The sequence below is a fragment of the Hippoglossus hippoglossus genome, chromosome 13, assembly GCF_009819705.1.
Source record: "Hippoglossus hippoglossus isolate fHipHip1 chromosome 13, fHipHip1.pri, whole genome shotgun sequence".
Lineage (NCBI taxonomy): Eukaryota > Metazoa > Chordata > Actinopteri > Pleuronectiformes > Pleuronectidae > Hippoglossus > Hippoglossus hippoglossus.
Genome location: NC_047163.1, coordinates 2,034,828 through 2,050,777, shown reverse-complemented (window position 1 = coordinate 2,050,777; position 15,950 = coordinate 2,034,828). Strand labels below are relative to the sequence as shown.

Sequence of the window (15,950 nt, the reverse complement as noted above, 5' to 3'; positions counted from 1 at the left end):
CAGCATGATTGGCATTTAGATTTATGTCAGCTGACATCAATGTGTGGAGCTGTGTTTGCTGTGGGCTCCAGGAAATGAATAGAATGATTGTGAAGCTCCTTCCTCGACCGAGGCCCAACACCAAGCTCATAGATATCAGTTCCCTGAATGGGCCGGAGTTCTTTCATTAAGATCCGTGAATTATTCTCTCGGAAATTGGTAAATTGGTTTCACCACGTTAAAGAAAGAGTTCCGCCCCAAAACTCAGCTGCTTGTTTCTCTGTCCGATCCTTCCTCCAGGTTTCATGTGAATCTGATCAGCTGCTCACTGATGACTGTGTTTGGTTTCTGATCTCCAGAGCACAGTTGACAAGCTCATCAAGAAGACCAACCTGGCGCTGGTGATCGGCACTCACTCGTGGAGGGAACAGTTTGTGGAGGCGGTGACTGTCAGTGCAGGTCAGTGTGTGTGTGTGTTTAAATACTGTGTTTCATGTGCACAGCTTCATGGAATGCATCATGGAAGGTTCAAGACTAATTCAAGCATGTTAATCTTTCAGTTTGAATCAGTTAATCAATCAGATTTTATTTGTTCAGCTCATATTCACAAATCACAATTAGTCTCATAGATGTTAACAAGGTGCGAAATCCTCTGTTCTTCATCCTCGACCAGAGTCAAACTACCAGAAACTCTATTAACAGGGAAATAAGGTAGAAACCTCAGAGTCACATGTGAGGGATTCACAGGAGCAATAGATGAGACATGTAATTAACTTTGTTTATTGTTGTTATTGCCATTATCAGTTCTGCTGATTTCTGACTTTTATTTGTTTTAAACGGATGAAATAAAACATTAAGTGAAATGTCAGACTGAAGGTGAATGTGCACGATGTAACATCAACGTTAAAAAACATAAATACTACAACTGAGAGGGAATGAGTATAAAACTTTAACCCTATTTGTCTTCAGAGGAAAATATGTCATTGATTAACAGCACAACACAAACACAGTTCCTACATAGTGTTAATGTAAACACAGACGACATAAATAAATATATATGTAAATAAAACATATCAAATAATGACAGAAATTACATTTATGGTAGTTAAAGAGGACGAGAGGTCACAGCTGCCGGTAGTTAAAAGGCCAGATGAGCAGTTTGGAATTCAGTGCCTTGCTCAGTGGGTCTGTGGCAGCGCCGTCACAGTCTCCTGTTTGTGTAGCTTGGTTTTACATGTTTCAACTCTGTCACTGTTGCTGAAACAAAGACCTGTGGGATTTAATTTCTGCAGAATATGAAGGAAGATGAATGTGGTGTTCCTGGAGCCTTTGTAAGTCAAGGACGCCACCTAGTGGAAGTAACAGTTCACTGCAGACAGGGATTATTCCCACTGGTGTCAGATGTGCAGGAATTTAAAGTTTGAATATTTGATCTGAATATTCTATGACCTCAGATGCTGTTTGTACTTAACTATACATATTACATATACATAACTATTCAAACACATACATTTAAATGTATATACTTTTAGTTTTGTATTGTATTTGATTTTATTAAGCTGTTTCTACCTTTATTTTAATGTAACTATTGCACTGCTGAGCTGAGCGGTTTCTTCTTGTCCAACACCTCGAACTGTGTTAACTTGCACATGACAAATAAAACTTGAAACATCTTGAACTTCTGTTTCTTCCCCCTCAGGTGATGGCGATGATGACGACGAAGGTCGTGAGGAGCACCTCCCGTCGTGTTACGACTACGTGATGCATTTCCTCACCGTCTTCTGGAAGGTGCTGTTCGCCTGCGTCCCGCCCACAGAGTACTGGAACGGCTGGGCCTGTTTCTTGGTCTCCATCAGTTCCATCGGCCTCCTCACCGCCGTCATCGGAGACTTGGCGTCGCACTTCGGCTGCACCGTGGGCCTGAAGGACACGGTGACTGCCGTGGTGTTTGTGGCGTTGGGGACTTCTATTCCAGGTGAGTGCACATCCTCACAGGAAGTGCAGAAGGTAGCTGCACAGAGCACGTGATTTAAACCAGGTTGTAATGCAGGACCCACATGTTGATGTGTCTAAACATTATCTTTTATATCAAATGTGTTTTGGATCCAAATCCAAAGAAATAAGAAGCATTTTTGTTTAATTAACAACCCAAGTGTGAGTCAAACGGTTTCAGGAGGGACATCAATTTAGGAATTCAGAATAAGCAAATGTCATCTGCAAATGAGTTTATCTATTGAATGTTGTCTGTGTGTTGCAGTGTTTAGCGTCCACATCCGTGTTTTGGACGATATTCACCCTTCACAGTTAAGCACGTGTGTGAAGGTCCATGATTTCCACTCTTTCCACCTCTTTTTCCCATCCCAGACACCTTTGCTAGCAAAGTGGCCGCCATGCAGGACCAACACGCCGACGCATCCGTTGGAAATGTCACCGGTAGCAACGCCGTCAACGTCTTCCTGGGGATCGGCGTGGCCTGGTCAGTGGCCGCCATCTATTGGAAAATCAATGGGAAGGAGTTCAGGGTGGAGCCAGGGTCACTGGCTTTCTCCGTCACCATCTTCACCGTCTTCGCTTTCATCAGCATGGGCGTGCTCCTGTTCAGACGCCGGCCCTCCATCGGCGGAGAGCTCGGGGGCCCAAGGGTGCCCCGCATCCTGACCACGCTGCTGTTCCTCGGCCTGTGGTTCCTCTACATCCTCTTCTCCAGCCTGGAGGCCTACTGCCACTTCGGCAGCTTTTAAAAAGGAGATGAGAAAAGTTGTGGGAGCATATTGCACAACAACACACCCACACACACACATTAACACACAGTTCAAACACGTGTAAGATTTATCAGTTTAACAGGGCTCGCTGCAGCCTGGAGCTGGACACACAAATACTTCATGTGCACACACACACTTTATACTTACACACATGTAAGCAGATCACACAGACCCGCACAGTGACAGGCATGATGGAGGGCGAGAGGAAGTGTTTGTGAAGCTGCTGCTGCAGAGTGTGAAGGTTTCAGGTGAAGAGAAGGTCGGCCTCTGGAGAGCTGATTCTTTCTGTGGTTCATCTTAACGTCAGGTGGGTTTGGATCAGATCCGACCTGTGATGGAGGAGAGCAGGACGGTTGCTGTGTGCAGACAGAGGTTCTCTGTCCTCCTCTCGTCTGTTTCACCACCTTTGCTCGTCCAGCTCCACGTCTCTTCCCCGAGGAGGTGGAGCGCTGTGTGACAGAAGGAGTGGATTGTTTACAATATCATTACCATTACGCTTGTTTACTACAGGAGAGCTGAGGCTTGTCTAATAGTTTAGATGAAGGCGTTTCTCCACACGCGCTGTAAATAGTCAAAACCAGTGTACATACAGAGTGTCGTGTTTTCAGGAGACAGGTCGTGACGCCGAAAGAGTCAGAGAGGGTCAGAGAAGAAATGATCCCGGAGAACGAGACGCTGCTTTTCTGTTTAAAAAGTCAGAATACAGCAAAAAGAAGGAAAATCTGACGTCAGGTTTCTGCTTCTTCTTGGATGTTCTTTAAATTCCTGGTCGGACTGGATCACCACAGATCCTGATCATCAGAGGAGCTCGAGACTAAAGTTTGAACCAAACAGACGGAAGATGAACTGGTGAAGTTTTTAAAGAGCCATACCTCAGTCAGACGTCGGGCACTTCTCTCTCTGACGGAGGTTCGTGTATCAGACTGAAGGATATTTAATTTGCATGTGTAGGCAGATATGACGCATCTTCACATAATGAGTCACATATAAACTATTTAAAAGGGAATGAACAGAGTCCACCTGTAAATTACATCCATTCATTTGTGTGTGTGTTCGCTCAGTGAACAGAAACTCTCAGCTCGTCGGTGTTAAGTCCTTCTTGTGTACAGACGTGTGTGTGTGTGTGTGTGTGTGTGTGTGTGTGTGTGTGTGTGTGTGTGTGTGTGTGTGTGTGTGTGTGTGTGTGTGTGTGTGTGTGTGTGTGTGTGTCAGCTGACAGGAAGGACAGAGGAGGCGTCTGAGTCTCCTCAGTAAGAACGAACACTGTAGCTGCAAACTTTGAGGTTTTCTGCTGCGTCGTCACTGATCATCACTCGGTCGTCTCTGTGTCGTGTGGTTGTGACAGACTAATCCATTAATGTGGCATGTACCCCGACGGACTAATCCTCTATCGTTAGCTGCATGTCAGACAAACGTGCATCGACGGTCGGACAAGATTTAACAGTGTTAGTTTACGTTGAAGAAAAGTCACTAAATCCCATTTAAGCCCCTTGATAACTGATTAGATCCCAATCATCCAGATTCACAACACAACATGTGGATCAGGACACAGGATCCTGATCCCCACTTCAGTGAGGACGCAGGATGTTGAGTTACACTCGTGCTTCAGTGCAGCGCCCATTCAACGCCTTCAGGAAAAGTCTCCAGTGAAAATCGAGTATTGAAGCTTTCAGCTGCACAAACTGTCCCGGCTGCACTTTGTTCAGTGTAACTACAACAAACTGTGTTTCTCTGAGTTAGTGTGCGACACATGACTGAAGGAAGTTTCCACTTCCACTCTGGGTGTTTCTTGTCCTGCTGTGATGTGTCCCTCACCCCCGACCTGGACTGCACTTTCGGTTGTTAAGAAGATTAAATGGACCCTGTTTACAATCTGCAGGTCTGAACAGTGCAGGTTTAAAGCTGCATCCACACTATTACGTTTTAGTTTTGAAACCCATCCCTATTGCCACGGCTCCACCTGCCGCCCACACTGCTCGAGCACCAAACCCTGAGAAGTTTGGAAACGATGAAGGAGTCACGTGCACCTGCTTCCTGATTGGTTCTTAACAGTCACGACTCGGCGACCAGACGTGAATGCAAAGCGTCGCTAACACTCGTCATCGTTCCAAGAAAATAAATCCCTGCTCTTACTTCTCACCATCGCTGTTCCTCATTCGTAGTGTTTCCTGTAACCACCTGCAGAGGAGACAATCTGCTTCCTGTTTACACCACATGACCAGTGTACGGTCATGTGATCTTTCAGGTGCGTTACTGATGCCGAGCTAATCGAGTGTGGACGGACAGAAATCATTTTAGTTGAAAAACAAAAACGTATTATTGTGGAAGAAGCCTCAAACCAAGACAGTTTCTTCTGGTGATAGAACCAGAGCGTCGGCTGCGTTCAGTGGAAACACGTTAGAACACTGAGCTTCCTTCAATGACTCAGTTGGAACAAACAGTCACATGTTCACTAGCTTCTGAAACATACCAGAGAAAAACACTGAACTTCTAATCTGCTGTGACATTTACACACTGACATTTCAGCTTCATTAGCTTCAATGCTGCAAAGTCCGAGCATGAACAACAGTTGCGAGCGGAAACTTTGACATTAACTATTGATTATTATCCCAGACAAGAAGCATCGAGAGTCCAGGATCCTTCATTGCATCATTAAAGTTACTGTAATTTTCACTGCCTGACATCGGACACATTTCATGTTTGTGCTGCAGGTGCATTTCCAACATCTCACCCACAAATGATAAGTGCTATACAAGTGGAAACTGTTACTGTTATTACACATAAATCTAACAGAAAGATTAGATTCATTTACCCTGACTACACTTTGTAGAACTTTCTAAAACCAGTTTTGTATCTTTTCCGTACAGACGTAGCCAAGTTAGACTTTTTTGTACTTCTAAACGACGTTTAGAGTAGAATCAACGTGTCCAGTTGGTTGTGTTGATGACATCGTTAGTGGATTGGATTTTGATATATTTTCCACAGAGGAAACTCCCCTTTGAAACTGCTCAAACATGTCGTGTGTCATCAAACTTTATCTCATCTCATTTACTCGTCTGCCGACTTGTTTGTGTCTCTGTTACTAATGTATATTTCGTCTTACGAGACTATTTAGATATTTATTTATTTACATGAAGATTATTTATCTATGGTCCTTGACGCCAACAGTTTGGAGTTTAGTTCAAGGAGTGTGGGTTCAACGTGCAATACAGGCAAAAGAAATCATTTTTTCATTTGTGGCTTTGATGAGAGGTCAGTTCCCATGTTTGTTTTTTCTGTGTTTTGTTGTTTCCCACCGCCAACGTACATTTGGTCACGCAGTCCTCCAGCAGGAGGAGCTGTAAGTGTAAGTAGCATGTTTACATGTAGAAACAGTGTGGAACATTGTCAGTATGATTGTCAGTCTCGGGTTGACGTGAGCCGAACAGGGACGTTTACAGGAGGTTGTGAGGCAGGTCAGACGTGTGAGGTACACAACACACACTGACACACACACACACAGGTGAACAGGTGTGAGCTCCTGTGTGATCTGTGACTGAGGGGACCGGTGTGTGCAGACGGGATCAGCTTCATCCCGGCAGATGTGACCCAGATGTGGCTCAGCACCCAGAAACAGAACTGTCTACAACATCCAGACAATGTTCCTTGTTTCCATGAACTTCTGTACTAACGTGTCCGGCTTCGGCCTTTGCTGTTCTGTAGCTAGAACCCCCCCCCCCCCCCTGCTGCCCCCTCCCTCTGTGTATGCATGATGTATGTGTGTGTGTTAGCAGCATGGTCTACTGTGATGGACACCTACAAGAATATTTTATCAGGTTGATTTCCCACAGTCCCAAACACAGGAGGAGCGTTGTGAAATAAAATGAGCAGGTGTGCTCACGCAGACACAACCACGACTCCGCACAGATACAATGAACACACACACACACACACACAGACACACACACACACACACACACACACACACACACACAGACAGCATTTATAGATTCAGTGTCAAGTTTGTTTCCCTCCGAAGCTGTGAAAAGAGTCTGCTCTGTTGTGTCAAAGCTACGTCTGCAACGCGCAACATCCCAGGTCATTTGTTTTTCGTTTGTTAATTGTACGATATTTCTGTGTCCGTGTTGGTGCCCCCCCCCCCCTTCTTCCAGGTCTTGCTCTTCAATGTGTCTGTGAAGTTTTTTCCTGTGATGATGAAAATTTCTCTCTGCCTGAACCTTTGTAGGGAAATAACGACTGAGTTACTACAATATCATGTGATTAGACATATACATTTATTCAATGTTGTAATAAATTATTAACTGAAGATGATATAAAAAGTTTTTTTATGAAATGAAGAAAAAAAGTGACAACTTGTTTTTGAGAACATGGCATGAGGTGTAACGTGTTACTGGAAGAAAATGAAGACCTTATTTGAATATAGTTTATTTATTTTCAAGGAGTGACGTGTCCGAGTCTTTATTTCTGCACTGAACGAGCAGCAGTCAAATCCAAAACACACACTGGAATCTGACACTTTTCAGACAAAAACAACAATTTTAAAATTCAGAAATGAAATAAATATAACGTTGAACTTGGTAAAAGGGAAACACATTATCAGGACATTCCTTTTTAACTGGGTTGTTTGGTTTTCATTGAGAAATGTTAAAAAACACACTGAACTAGAATGCCACTCAGTAGAGCTCTGACCTCCACCAAGGTCGTCTTAAATTCAATCAAATTACAAACACTCATCGATATCAGTGGGTAAATAGTGATGATTTGAAACATCCCGTAACTCACAAAGTTAAAGAAGATGAAGAAAACTCTGAGATCTGCCCCCTGATCCAGATCCACACCAAAACCTGATGAGTTCTTTACCTTCCTTTAATCAATTCAAAGATTTAAAACTCCCAACTGTTTCAGTAATGTATTATATGTTATTTACACACAGTCTATGGTTATATTTATCAAGCAGAAATATTAATTATTCTATTTCAGATTCTCAAATGTGAGAAAAATGTGTTGCTTTTCCTCTATTGACAGTGGGTCACTAAATTTAATTTGCGTACTTGAGCAGTTTGAAGGCACCACTTTGAATTCTGGGAACTTCTTACATTTTATTAATTAATTGAAAATAATCAATAGTAAAAATATCCTCTAGGACCAGTTTGCTGTTAATGTCACTATGGCCACAACAATCCTGCTATGAATAAAGATAATACGGTTAGAAATAAATAAATGATTTATTGATATAAGTTAAATTAGGTTAAGATCTTATTGGCCACCAGGAGACATTCACAAGCTTCCCAGTAGTTTATAAACAGATGGTGAACTCTAACCCTATTGCATCAAGCATTATCATACATTCTACATAATGACTACTTTTCAGTACTTGAAGTGTTTTTACACCAGGATGGTTGCACTTTGGAAAACGTTGGATTCTTACATTTTGTCTTGTTTATGCATTTTTAAAGCAGCAGTGGAACTTTAGTTTCTGAGCTGAACAAACTTCAAATCATTTGCAATATAATTCATTGAAACTCTGCTGCATTTTACTTCTGTAAATCACTTTTAGATCAATAAAGTTTATAAAAATAAGTATGTTGTGTTGTTGTTTATATCTGTGACTACTAGAAATTTAACACTAGAAATTAAAATTTATTTCTGTTGTTTTCCTTTATTTGATTAATTATATCAAAACCACAGTTATTAAAATATATGAATAAATACAAATAATTACAATATAGATGTAAAAACTTGTAAACAAGGATTTATTGGTTACTATGGGTTTCCATCGTCACCGGAAGTGTGTCTGTGCGCAGAAGCGGAAGTCACGCGGGTCGGAGCTGGTGGCTAACCTGCAGCTAACGTGAAGCTAACCCGGTGACCGGCGGGACTGAGCAGGAGGAGTCCGTCAAAGCGGCGGGTCGACGCGTGAACTCTGTAGAAACCGTCCGGTGCAGATTCAGTTCCACCTCCGACTGCGTTCGAGGGAAGTGAAGTTCCACTGGAGCCGGAAGCGGAGTCACGAAGCGGCGACTGAAAAGGTAACGTTAGCTAACGCGTGCGGCCGCCATTGTTTATGAGCGGGAGGCGATGGAGGCCTCCGACTAATTCCTGGATTTCACTTCTTATTTACTCTCACACCTCAACATACATTCACCTGTTCTGTGTGGAAACATCTCCCTGCGTCGCTCCACGTGTTGCAGGGAGTCAGACACGTCTCCACGGTCCGGCCTGTTAACGTGAAGCGGACCCGAACACAACAAGGTGCTCGTGTGGATCCCGAGACGATAAATACACATGATTCAATTAATACATTCAAACCAAACAGCTGTGAATTTAATAAAAATGAAAATAAAGCCTCTTATTTGGTCATATTCCACCGGATCGAAGCTGGTCCGTGTTCAAACACATGAGCCATGTGGAGCAGCTGCACCTGCAGACACACAAACACACACACACACACACACACACTGAGTTAAGACCTGGAGGATACATCCACTGTGACTGAAGTAATAATCTGACTAATAAACCGGGTTGTTCACCAAATACATTTCAACATCCTTGGTTTGTAAACCAAGAGTAATACGATTCAATATCCGTTATTTTGATATAGCTACACGCACAATTTGTATTATACATATGATGAAAGAGCTCAGAAATAATATTTAAAATATAATCAAACTAAAGTCAGTCCCCTACAGATGTTCTTCCGTCCAGGTCCATGAATTGTTTTCTGAGAAATCAACATCCATAAATGTTGAATAAATGCTCACTGTTGAAAATACTCCTGGATCTGGATTGACTTCACATTTATTGGTTTCTCACACAAATGTTATGGCATTCAGGTGACACTTGTCTCATAAAACACGTGTAGGTAATAAAAAACGTGTACTGGTGCAAATGAAAGGCTCTTTGAAGATACGTTTTAAGTAATAAGTCACTTATTCTGCATACGAGTGTTATGAATCTGGGGTTTTATTGAGCCAGAGCCTGAAGTTAATATTTTCTCCCCTCCTCTCAACAGGTAAGGAGCGATGTCGCACCACTCCCGTAGTTCGTCTCGGACCGGGGACTGTAAAGTGTACGTGGGTGACCTGGGCAACGGTGCTGCCAAGGGGGAGCTGGAGCGAGCGTTCAGTTATTACGGCCCACTGAGAAGTGTCTGGGTGGCGAGGAACCCACCCGGGTTTGCCTTTGTGGAGTTTGAGGATCCCAGAGATGCAGAAGATGCTGTCAAAGGCATGGATGGAAAGTGAGTAGTATCTTACAATACTCCAATAAGTTTTTCTAAAACAAAGAAAATCGATAGACGCTGTGGTGTGTGTGTGTATGTATGTGCTTAAATTGTCCGGATCGATTTCGTTTGGTCAAAATATCAATTTGCATGAATACTGATAGTTAAACAACCTTTTCCCCAGGCTTCTCTGTGGTTCCCGTGTTCGTGTGGAGTTGTCGACGGGCCTCTCCAGGAAGGGCCGTGGGCGCCCCAGCCGACGCCAGTTCGACCCCCAGGACCGGTGTTACCAGTGTGGGGACCGAGGTCATTACGCCTACGACTGCTACCGCTTCAGCAAGAGGGGCCGTCGCAGCAGGTGAAGAAATGCGGACGTTCTGCACGTGTTTGCTTCTTCGCTGCACATTCGAGGCTCATGAAGCTCAGTGTGTTTTGCGCTGAAAGTATTCAGGATGTGCCATCGGAGGAGAAGAGGACAAACGTGAATAAACCTTCTGTCTTTCCCTTCCAGGTCTCGCTCCCATTCCCGGTCTCGCTCCAGGTCCAGGTCCCGTGGACGTCGTTATCGCTCTAACACCCGCAGCCGTAGCCACAGCCGGTGAGTCAGGATCGAAACTCGGCCTCATAAAATATTAACAGGAGATGTTGATGCTCATAGGTTATTAAATAATGTGAAAGCAGCTCAGAGTCTGTAGTTAATAATGTATAAATGTTTGTTTAACACTTGCAAGTGTTTTATTCCTAAATAATACATGTTGATAAACAGTGGAATTGTCATGTTTATTCTGGTCGACCGTTTGTGAGCCCAACGATAATCGTTTTTTTCTTTTTCAGGAGCCGCCGCAGATCTCCATCTTACACCAGACGCAGGAGCAGGTGAGGCTTGTTGATCTGCAGTTGCGTGTGGTTGTTTATCCAGTTTTTCTGCTGGAGGGTGGCACTGATCATTATTACTTCCCTTGGGGATCAATTAAAATACATGTGTGGCTGGTAATTTGTTCAGTCGGTCGTGGACGCCTCTAGTGTTGCCATAGTTTCAGTCACAGCTGTTATTATACTCCCGATGTTTCCTGTGTCGTTAGGTCTGGCTCTCCAGCCCGCAACAAGTCCAGGACTCCCGTGAGAAGGTAAACTATTTGTATTTAAAACATAATTACAGAGTTGCCTCGTTGTCTCTTGGGTCCTGCTGATGGTGGTTGTACAGTGAGTCGTACAAAATGATCATCTCCTGTTTTATGGTGTTAACACTCAAATTTTTGCTGCAGCTGTGTTGTCTTTTTAATTTGTTTACAAAAAGCAATAGGCAGTTTATCTGTTTTCTGTAAATCAGTTTTCATTAGTGATTTATGCCTCGGGCTATGAATTTACATTCAGTTCTCATGTTTTTTTTTATATGCTTGTACATATTTGAGAACTTATGTACAAGGAGCAGTGTCAATGTTTTAAAAAAGTCACAACTTCTATGTAAAAAGTCAATTTATGCAAAGTCCTTCAGGTAAAATAGGGGAGAGACATGAAAAGAAACACAAAGCCAAGAAGACGACATAAGTCATGTAGTAAATAAATAAATAAAAAACATAGTAAAATAAGATAAAACCACAATAACAAGGTCAAACAGTTTGAATTTGTCAACATAAATTGCCCAAACCGTGACAATATTGCCAATATTAAATGCTGTGAAGAAGAATTTAGATTCGGGATAACTTTCGTCAGGACGATGCTGAAAAAAAGCAGTAAGACTGTACAAGCAGCTGTGCTCCCAGCGAAACTCCATGCACCACCACTATGGACTGTCACTTTAACGCTTCTCAACTGTGCAATATTCACTGTACTATATTCATTTGTAAAAAATCCTGTGCAATATACACGGTTATCTGCAATCCATTCACTGTACATATTCTGACACATAATATCTTTCTTTGCACTGTGGATACCAGTTTAATTACCTTTATATTCCTTCACCCAAGTACCGCATGCTACTTATGTGCAAATTTCCCCATTGAGGGACTAATGAAGGACTTCTTAAATTATATCATATATATATATATATGAAACAAAGGAAGAAAACTTTCTGTCGGCTTGTTTGACGGGCAGTTCAGCGACACAGTGAGATTTAGGAGGTTTGTCTGCATCTTATTTTCTGTGACTTCTTAACCTTTAGAACATCTGCAGTCGTAGTTTAATCTTTCAAAAGTAATAAACTTAGATGCATGTAAACAAATAAAACTGTTTATTAAAGTATTTCAGTGTCACATTTAAACCTTCTCTTTTCCTCCAGTCGCTCCAGATCCCGCTCTCGGTCTGGCTCTGCGCCCAGAAGACGCTCTGTCTCTCGATCCCGCTCACGCTCTCTTCCAGCAAACCACAAGAAGAGCAGGTAAACGTCTGACTCACTGGAACAGAGTGTAGGCTGTCTAATAAATGTCTCGTGCTTGGTTTTTACTAAGACGTTAAGAAGTGTGTAACATCTCAGGCTTCAGTCAGGTTCAGATGATCATTTATAGATTTTTAGTTCAGATCACAACAGACTTTGATTCCAAGAGAGGGTCAGTTATGTTCTTCACAGTCGACAATGCCAGGTGCTCCATCATAGGCAGGGAGTCACTGTTAAATAGATCCTCCTTCCACCCGGGGAGCGCCATGCTGACACCCAACGACTGCCACGCGACAGTGAGACGGGCGACCTCCCAGACCTCTGCCAGACTACACGACCTCGCCGACACAGAGACGACCTGCATCTGCTTCTGCTGCTGTAAAGGAGTGGGAGGGTCAGAGCACAGGGAGCGGGGCCCTCTGAAGTAAAAATAGATGAAAGATTAGATGTCTCTCTTGTGCTCTTTTCCAACATTCAAATGACCTGAACTTTCAGCACTGTTTAACCTCAGTGTGGCTCCTCATCTGTGCCACTCAACGTTAAAAAAGAGCACATGAGAGACGTGTCCGCTCAATCTGATCACTGGTCAGACTCATAGCTGCTAGAACCAGTGAGATGAACCTGTATTCTTAATCTCACCCACGTCAGATGTAGCTCAGAAGTAGCTCTATTCTAAAGAAATGAATCTAGACTGACAGAGCAAGCTAGAAAATAATTTCTTGGATTATACAATTGTTAAATAAGGATGGTCAGATTTTTAAATGTTCTTCTTTTTTCTTAAATTTTAATTCCCTATCTTGAATTTGGCTAGATCAAGAGATTTCTTTAGAATAATATCTGAGATCAGACACAGTCACACCATTGGTGTGATTTAGGGTAAGAATCTTTGCAGCACAGTTTTGTTTATTTTTCATATTTTCTTTAAAGCGTGTGGTGGGACCTGAGCACTGCACTGACACCACAGCTGATCCCAGGCCCAGGGTCTGCCAGCTGGCGGTGTGTACGTCCTGCGGGAGGGTGACTAAGCGCTGACCTGAGATCAGCCTTCTTCTGCATCTGGTGTTAGACAGCGAGAAAGAGGTCGACCTACAGACCGAACCCTCCCCACAGTGAATGGGTGACCGTCTGTTCAACCGACGCACACGCTCAGACGAGATCAGCCCGCGCACACATACAGTTGTTCTACTTGAGCCAGCCAGCCTTCAGACGTACCAGAGGGCTGACCCACACAGATCAGACCTCGACCACTACCTTTTTTAATCCATTACCTACCTACCAGACCCCCTACCTACCTACCAGAGTTCTTCGGCCTCTGTCTTAGCTTCTGAGAGTGAGTGAGAGAGAGAGAGCTGACGAGAGATCAGTCTTCAAGAGCCTCCCAGCGCAGTGTCTCTACGAGTTGTAGTCATCCGTCCTTCAGTCCTATCATCCTTCGCTTCTGTGTTCTTGTTGTTTCTGCCACTGTCTCCAAAGGTAACCAAAAATTAAACCCCCCTGACAAGCTCATGTTGATGATGAAAGAAAATGCACAGGTCTCATGTTGTCTGGGAAAACTGGTGATAATAAAGCTAAAGTTGAGCCTTTTATGTAAGTTTTTACTATTGCTATAGAGCCACGGTTAGCATTAACAGCTGTTTGCCAGAAGAAATTTTACAGGTTTGGCATTCAACTTAATTTCTTAATTGTCTCAAAACTTGTTTTGTTTTTGCTTCTATCACTACTTTATTTAACGCCAAACCTTTTCTGTGTCCGGGAACGCATGGTGGAGTAGAACACACGTTCTGGACAGCGCCACTTCTTCATCCGCACGTTTGACTTGAGGGCAGATCAGACGCCACAGGGAAGAGATGGGAGGGGGCAGCGGCAAGCTGGTTAGCATGCTAACTTACATAGGAGCAATAAAGTGAAAGAAATGGAAGCAAAACAAGAGATGACATTGCTGTAACTTTCCATTACTGGAGACGGCAAGTTAAAGGAATGAAGTTTGATGATGAACTTAAGCTGCTGATGCTAACACTAACATATCAGTAGTAAAAACTTACAAATAGACCCTTTTACAAGCATGCACGGTGGAAAGATGTGTGTCTGCATGTGAGAGTGAATGGATGAGTGAGTGGGAGAGAGGAAGGAGTTTTATGGGCTGATATTTCTGAGGAGGCTGTCAGATATGTTTATCTTATGTCACAACATAGTTACCATTTTAAGCTTTTTTTTCCCTTTTATAATAATAGTATAAAACTAATGCTACCTTTTCAAATCTGTAGTCATCCTGAGATCCTACAGAGTAGTTTCCATGAGTCCTTGAGGCCCCTCCCTTTCTGTGTTTATAGAAGTGGAAGGATTAACACTTAACGCTTTTCTTAGGGCAGAAATTATGTCAATTTGTTCCAGTTACAAGTCGGGTGTCAAGGATGTGCAATTTACTGTAAAATGTTTGATTCCCCCCAATGTTCGAGTACATATTTACCTTTTAACCCTGTAGTTACTTTCTCAGACACAGAAAATTATTATTATTATTAACAGATACAAATAATCCAGTTTGGTTTATTTGGGACCTTGAGTTCAAAGGACAGTTTACAAATGTCAGCGCCCATCCAGTCTTTCACAGCAGGTGTATTAAATGTGGGATATATTTTTTTTATCTGATCATCCTTCCATCCTCCCCTGTGGCGAGCTAACTCTGCTCCGTTTCTGTTTCAGTCGTTCCCGTTCAGGAAGTCCAAACCGAAGCCCTGCGGCAGCAGATGCCTGAGCGATGAAGACTATTAGACACACACACATGCACACACACACTCAAACACTCTGCATTTGCAGCCCTACAGCAGCTGTTTTTCTTTTGTACTTGTATGTCTGGTCTCTGTTGTTGAAATTGAATTTTCTCCCCAGGGCTGCAGCTTCTGTGCAGGCTCAGATTGTTATAGCTGTAGTCAGTGCAGTAGGCGGAAATCTGATTGTTTTAAATGTTTTGCTGCTGTTATAGGTCGTCTCTCTTCTCAGAAGATTTAGGACGTTAAGGTAACACAGAGAGTTGCAGCTGACTTTTAGCAGTGGTTCGACAGTTCACAGTAAACTGCAGTTGAAGAAAAGCCCAGGTTTTGAGGGTGAGGACATAGTACTGAAAAACTGCTTTTATTCTTGAAACGTAAGTTTATTTTCCCCCTTTGAAATGCAAAGACAGTTTTTTGTATTTCACTCATTATGAATTTTGAGTTTAAATGCTGTGTAGTGTTTCCTCATATAATGGCATGAACGGAAACTCCCTGGCCTGCATGCCTTTAAATATGTGACGTCACATTCCTACTGCTTGTCGTGTCTGTGATGCACTGCCCTTTTTACAAACCGATCAGCTTCCCTCCGTGCAGAGAAATATTTTTTTCACCCCCCCGTGTGTGGATTCCTCATTTGTTCCTGTGACTTTTTGATTTTAAAGTACGTATGAACAGCGCTGAAGTTTGATTTGACCGTTTGACTCTGTTCCTGGCTTCTACAGTGAGACAGTGGCAGTTTTATTTTTGAATAAACCTCTTCAACAAAAACCTCAGTCTCTACTGTGCTTTTATTTCTCACTCAAGTTTTGTACATCTTAATAAATCAAAATCCAAATACTGTTTTC

General features: G+C 42.8%; 3 protein-coding genes across 7 annotated transcripts in view; all 3 read left to right on the top strand.

The window, feature by feature from the left end:
- Positions 1–2,761, top strand: part of slc8a2b (solute carrier family 8 member 2b) — a 103,446-nt gene extending 100,685 nt beyond the window's left edge. For both annotated transcript variants that reach the window (XM_034605055.1, XM_034605054.1), the window contains 3 exons: positions 339–438; positions 1,679–1,954; positions 2,344–2,761. In XM_034605055.1, the coding sequence (XP_034460946.1) occupies positions 339–438; positions 1,679–1,954; positions 2,344–2,720 (753 nt within the window). In that variant the 3' untranslated portion in view covers positions 2,721–2,761. The remainder of the gene's footprint in view (positions 1–338; positions 439–1,678; positions 1,955–2,343) is intronic.
- LOC117773272 (spectrin beta chain, non-erythrocytic 1-like) overlaps positions 1–15,950 on the top strand; it is a 750,817-nt gene that overhangs the window by 573,433 nt on the left and 161,434 nt on the right. The window lies entirely within an intron of this gene.
- srsf7a (serine and arginine rich splicing factor 7a) lies at positions 8,528–15,873 on the top strand. 4 transcript variants are annotated; one of them, XR_004615899.1, is made up of 9 exons: positions 8,528–8,770; positions 9,754–9,981; positions 10,148–10,321; positions 10,475–10,561; positions 10,798–10,839; positions 11,046–11,090; positions 12,242–12,340; positions 13,265–13,810; positions 15,038–15,873. XR_004615899.1 is itself a non-coding variant. In XM_034605143.1 (8 exons), the coding sequence occupies exons 2-8, from the start codon at positions 9,764–9,766 to the stop codon at positions 15,087–15,089; spliced, it is 717 nt and encodes a 238-aa protein (XP_034461034.1). In that variant the 5' UTR covers positions 8,528–8,770; positions 9,754–9,763; the 3' UTR covers positions 15,090–15,873. The 4 variants fall into 4 exon arrangements, 2 of the variants coding, with proteins under 2 accessions (XP_034461034.1, XP_034461032.1); XR_004615900.1 differs by having other exon boundaries at positions 8,541–8,770; positions 9,751–9,981; XM_034605143.1 differs by lacking the exon at positions 13,265–13,810.

Coding starts and splice junctions, on each gene's coding strand:
- srsf7a (XM_034605141.1), top strand. CDS start 9,764: ATGTCGCACCACTCCCGTAGTTCGTCTCGGACCGGGGACTGTAAAGTG. Junction 10,322..10,474: donor AAGAGGGGCCGTCGCAGCAG/GTGAAGAAATGC, acceptor TTTCCCTTCCAG/GTCTCGCTCCCATTCCCGGT. Junction 10,840..11,045: donor TACACCAGACGCAGGAGCAG/GTGAGGCTTGTT, acceptor CTGTGTCGTTAG/GTCTGGCTCTCCAGCCCGCA.